Source organism: Arabidopsis lyrata (assembly GCF_000004255.2).
Source record: "Arabidopsis lyrata subsp. lyrata unplaced genomic scaffold ARALYscaffold_409, whole genome shotgun sequence".
Classification (NCBI taxonomy): domain Eukaryota; kingdom Viridiplantae; phylum Streptophyta; class Magnoliopsida; order Brassicales; family Brassicaceae; genus Arabidopsis; species Arabidopsis lyrata.
Genome location: NW_003302269.1, coordinates 1,834 through 6,731, shown reverse-complemented (window position 1 = coordinate 6,731; position 4,898 = coordinate 1,834). Strand labels below are relative to the sequence as shown.

At 37.3% G+C, this 4,898-nt stretch overlaps 1 protein-coding gene across 2 annotated transcripts; it reads left to right on the top strand.

Moving 5' to 3' along the window:
- Nucleotides 1–17: 17 nt before the first annotated feature.
- On the top strand, nt 18–2,753 carry LOC9298573 (transcription factor VOZ2). Of its 2 annotated transcripts, none has more exons than XM_021011529.1 (6): nt 18–112; nt 360–443; nt 535–759; nt 948–1,151; nt 1,390–1,918; nt 2,055–2,753. In XM_021011529.1, exons 3-6 carry the CDS (start codon nt 547–549, stop codon nt 2,474–2,476), a joined length of 1,368 nt encoding a protein of 455 aa, XP_020867188.1. In that variant the 5' UTR covers nt 18–112; nt 360–443; nt 535–546; the 3' UTR covers nt 2,477–2,753. The 2 variants fall into 2 exon arrangements, with proteins under 2 accessions (XP_020867188.1, XP_020867124.1); XM_021011465.1 differs by having other exon boundaries at nt 24–112; nt 356–443.
- The last annotated feature ends 2,145 nt before the right edge of the window (nt 2,754–4,898 follow it).

The window sequence follows — 4,898 nt, the reverse complement described above, 5'->3', positions numbered from 1 at the left end:
CTTTCATTCCGTCATACTCGCTGTGTAACTTTGCCTTGTTCCTCATCGCGATAGCTCCTGTGTCTTCTTCGTCTCCATCCGAAGCTCTCTTTGTCAATCCAAACCGAAAAAGGTATGAACTTTCTCTGAATTTCTTCTCAATTTAATGGATTTATATAAGTCAGACTCATGTTAGGGTTTTGTTCGATTTCATGGATTTAGGGTTAAGATTTGATTGTTTGTGTAGAATCTAATGGAACTTATGGTTTAATTTAGGATTGGATTGATCTAAAAAAATTCGTTTTGCTTTGTTGTTGTTGTGAATTCTGCTCAATATCTTCCATTAACTAATCAGTTTTGGTTTGTTGATGAATAGCCAGAGATCGGAGGAAGGAGAGAGAGAGACCAATCGCTGGTTTTTTTTTTCTAATCTCTATCACAGTTATAGTTGCTTTGGTTTTGAGGTAATGTATTTGTTTCCTCCTTCATGAGAATCAGAATTTTTAGGTAATTGTGTGGTTAAGATTTTAGTTGATTTTTGAATGGTTTGATCAGGGTTTAGAGGAGATGTCAAACCATCCGAAGATCACATGTGTATCTTCGGCGCATCAGAATGTGGAGGAGAAGCTAAGGGAACTTCAGGAGAGGTTCTGTCATCTTCAGGCTGCTAGGAAAGAAGGGCGCCATGGTGACCTTGCGCTTTTGGAAGCCCAAATCTCTCAGAATATTCGTGAGTGGCAAGCTGAACTTACTGCTCCTTCTCCTGAATCTTCTCTTCTGGTTCGTACTCCATTACCATACTTCTCACTCGTTTATGGGTTTTCAGTTCTTTAGTGAATCTGTAAGCTTGGTTGCTTTCTGTATGTGACGAGAGAGTAGCTTTGTTTGATGAGAATTTTGCGGTTTTTTTTGTTTTATCTTGATTCGTGGGTGGAGATTTAGCTCTTTTGGTCTTTAACATGTTGCAGGGTGAAGGTATTAGCCAATTCCTTGAGGAGTTTGCTCCTCTGTTGAAATTAGACGAGGAGGATGATGCAACTAGTACGCTAAAGGAACACTCTGCACAAAAGCCTGATCCTGAGGGTTTCGCTCAAAGCTTGTGCCCTCCTGAATGGACATCTGAGAATTTTAGTCAAAGTCCTTTCAACGGAAATTTCTCCTGCAGCTTTGAGGTGAGCTAGCTACAGTTTCTGCATCAAATTAATCTGTCCAAGTTGTCTTCTATAATCTTTTGCCTTCATCTATTTCGCATTATTGTCTCTTGGTTTTGGATTGTTGGTTAGATGTTCCTAGACATTTGCAACACCATTGATTCTATATTCCAATTCATCTATGAGTTTTGATCTTTTACATTCTTGTCTTAGTTTTGAATTTGTTTCCTTATTTACAAGTTCACCTTTTCTATCTCAGGATGCTCTTAATAACACAGAAACACGTGGCCAGCAACTCCATTATGGATATGAAGGGTTTGATCCAAGCATAAACACCGCTCCTGATTTCCATGACCAAAAACTCAGCAGCAACTTGGATATAACTTCTCAGTATGATTATATTTTGTCGGAAGTGCGTCAGGAACTCGATAACAGCCCTTCCATCAAGCTTGATTCTTCTGAAGAGATTGACAACTTTACTGAATTTACGACTCCATCAAGTGTCCGTGTGCCTCCATCTGCATTTCTGGGACCTAAGTGTGCACTATGGGATTGCACAAGGCCTGCTCAGGGATCTGAGTGGTACCTGGATTACTGCAGTAACTACCATGGGACTCTAGCTCTGAATGAAGATTCGCCTGGCACAGCACCTGTCTTAAGGCCGGGGGGCATCAGTTTGAAAGATAATCTATTGATTGATGCTCTTCGTGCAAAGACTCAGGGTAAGAATGTTGGCATCCCAGTGTGTGAAGGAGCTGTTAACACAAAATGCCCATGGAACGCAGCAGGTGAGAGCATTGTCCCACTAGAGCCAAGTTTTGCTTCTCTCTTTGTTTTAGTTCAACATTTCATTACCTCTTTGCAAACAGAAGCCATATGTGAGTTTCTTATTTTTGGCTGACCCTTAATTCTTTGTACTTGCAGAGCTATTTCATCTTGAACTGGTTGAAGGCGAAACGATTAGAGAGTGGCTCTTCTTTGACAAACCTAGAAGAGCATATGATAGCGGAAACCGAAAGCAAAGATCACTTCCAGATTACAGTGGACGAGGTTGGCATGAATCAAGAAAAGTACCGATGAAGGAACAAGAAGGCCAGAAGAGATCATACTATATGGATCCACAACCTCCAGGTCCCTTTGAGTGGCATCTCTTTGAATACCAAATCAATGAATCTGACGCATGTGCGTTATATCGGCTAGAACTTAAAGTAGGAAATGGAAAGAAGAGTCCTAAGGGAAAGATTTCAAAAGACCCTCTAGCTGATCTGCAGAAGAAGATGGGACAGTTTAAAGTGGCGTCAGACAAACCCTCTCCTCCAACCAAAGGTCGTAAGGATTTAAGTTAGCTATTGGCAATCTAACTCAAGACTCCTGCAACAATAGCTCCAAGTTGTCTCCAGCATTCTACAAAAGAGCCATCGTCATCTCTGTTTTTTTTTCTTTCTGACTGTATTATGACGAGATAGGATCATCTTTGATGTGTTGTGTTAATATGGACAAGTCTGGTCTTTGCCCTTTTTCTTGATAGAATCTGAGAACTAAGATGGGTTTTGTAAATTTTTGCATTTTATTTTTCTCCTCTAAAACCATAAGGATTTTTATTAACGAAGTTGTTTATTCATATTTCAAAGGTTTTCTCCTTGATCTATAAGTGTGTTACCCTTAGAAATCTTCAATGGTCTCTGATTATGTAATTGACCTATAAAGACAGACGTCCCTCCTTCTCTTAAACCCTAAATGCAAGCAAAATCAATAGAGAGCTTGTTTTATCTTGATGCAGAAGCCTCGTTTGATGAGAATTGTTATTTTTATTTTTTTTTATTCGTGGGTGGAGATTTAGCTCTTTTGGTCTTTAACATGTGCAGGGTGAAGGTATTAGCCAATTTCTTGAGTTGAAATTAGACGAGGAGGATGATGCAACTAGTTCGTTATAGGAACATGCTGCACCATAGCCTGAGCCTGAGGGTTTTGCTCAAAGCTTGTGCCCTCCTGAATGGAGATCTGAGAATTTTAGTCAAAGTCCATTCAACGGAAATTTCTCCTGCGGCTTTGAGGTGAGCTAGCTACAGTTTCTTCATCAAATTTATTTGTCCAAGTTGTCTTCTATAATCTTTTGCGGCCTTAGTCGATTTAGCATTATTGTCTCTTGGTTTTGGATTGTTGGTTAGATGTTCCTAGAAATTTGAAACACCTTTGATTCTTTATTCCAATTCATCTATGAGTTTTGATCTTGTTTCCTTATGTACAAGTTCACCTTTTCTATCTCAGGATGCTCTTAATAACACAAACACATGGCCAGCAACTCCATTATGCATTAGAAAGGTTTGATCCAAGTATAAACATAGCTAGGGCACAAGCATAAACACAGCTAAGACACAAGCAAATTCAGCACAAGTGCATAATGTGTATCATATCTAGAGACACTTGGAGGCCTCCAATGGCATCAGCGTTGATCGAAGCTGTCCTAGAATGTTAGTGATCTCGGGCTTGATAGTTTTAACGACATCTCCAATGCACTCTAACTTTCGAGAAGTGTTACATTTTAGGTGTTTGTGAGCACATCCAACAGCTTTAGAAGCACTTCTTGGCTCACCAAAAGTTGTGGGATATAAACCTGAAACCAGATGTCATGGTTCAAGATATATTTATTGTCATGTTAAATGTTAACAAGATATTAAGATATTCACCTCAGAGCAGAGCCATGATATTGTAGAGGCATCGTTGCTAGCCCAATTGAAACCTTCCTCATACTTCTGTTTTGAAAGCAAGCTTTCTACACTGTTCTTGGGATGATCAATTACATGAAAGAGAATCATGGTGTAGGACAAACCACTGTGACAAAGGTTTTCAAGGAACTTTTAAAAGGTAGATAAGCTGAAGCATATCTCAGAGAATCACATAAAAGAATGAAGACAAGAACAACAACAACTTGAACATAGGAGGATGATGAGGCTTAGGTTAGTATAATTTGACATTCTTTGGTTTGGTTACTGCTGGTTAGTAAGAATGAGCGTAAAACCAGGATCACCGAGAACACACTTTTTATAATCTTTGATGAATTTAATTCCCTGTCTTATTTGATTTTTCTGTATTGTTTTGCCAAATCAATCAATACTATAAAACTAAAATTAATAAAAGTATTTAACGTGTCATATCTGAAAAAAAAACTCTAATAGTAGAATTAAATCTCTTGTCCGAGTGGGAGTTTAGCTATTACTCCCTCCGTTTCATAATATAAGTCGTTTTAGTTTTAAACACGCAAATTAAGAAGATCTACTTTTAAAAATTCTAACCAATCATAAAAGAGACTACATAATATAAATAATTATAAAATATTAAAATAATATATAAAGTGCATAGAAACTTGAAAACGACTTATATTATGAAACAAAATTTTTTCTCCAAAACGACTTATATTATGAAACGGAGGGAGTATTAAATTATTGAATGAAACTTGAAACCAATAGAAGTCACTTAGGGGGTGTTATTCAATGGTGGAGTTAAAGTCAATTTTTTTATTATATTAGTTTTAAGAATCTGTCTGTGTGGATTTCAAAATCTCTGCAGTATATCTTGGACTTTGATTCTAATAATTTACTCATGAAACTCCAAAGAATTTTCATTTGAAATGACTTAATATACAAAGATTTTACAAGTCTTTAAGTATTGAATAACACTGGATTTTACAAACCTTAAAGAATTGACTTTAAAATCCACCATTGAATAACACCAAACTTTTAGAATCTAATGAAGTATAAGATCTAATAA

What these genes read in the sequence shown, in the direction of transcription:
- LOC9298573 (XM_021011529.1), top strand. Translation starts at nt 547, where the DNA reads ATGTCAAACCATCCGAAGATCACATGTGTATCTTCGGCGCATCAGAAT. An exon ending in CTCCTGAATCTTCTCTTCTG is followed by an intron (nt 760 to 947) that starts GTTCGTACTCCA and finishes AACATGTTGCAG; the next exon opens with GGTGAAGGTATTAGCCAATT. An exon ending in ATTTCTCCTGCAGCTTTGAG is followed by an intron (nt 1,152 to 1,389) that starts GTGAGCTAGCTA and finishes TTTCTATCTCAG; the next exon opens with GATGCTCTTAATAACACAGA.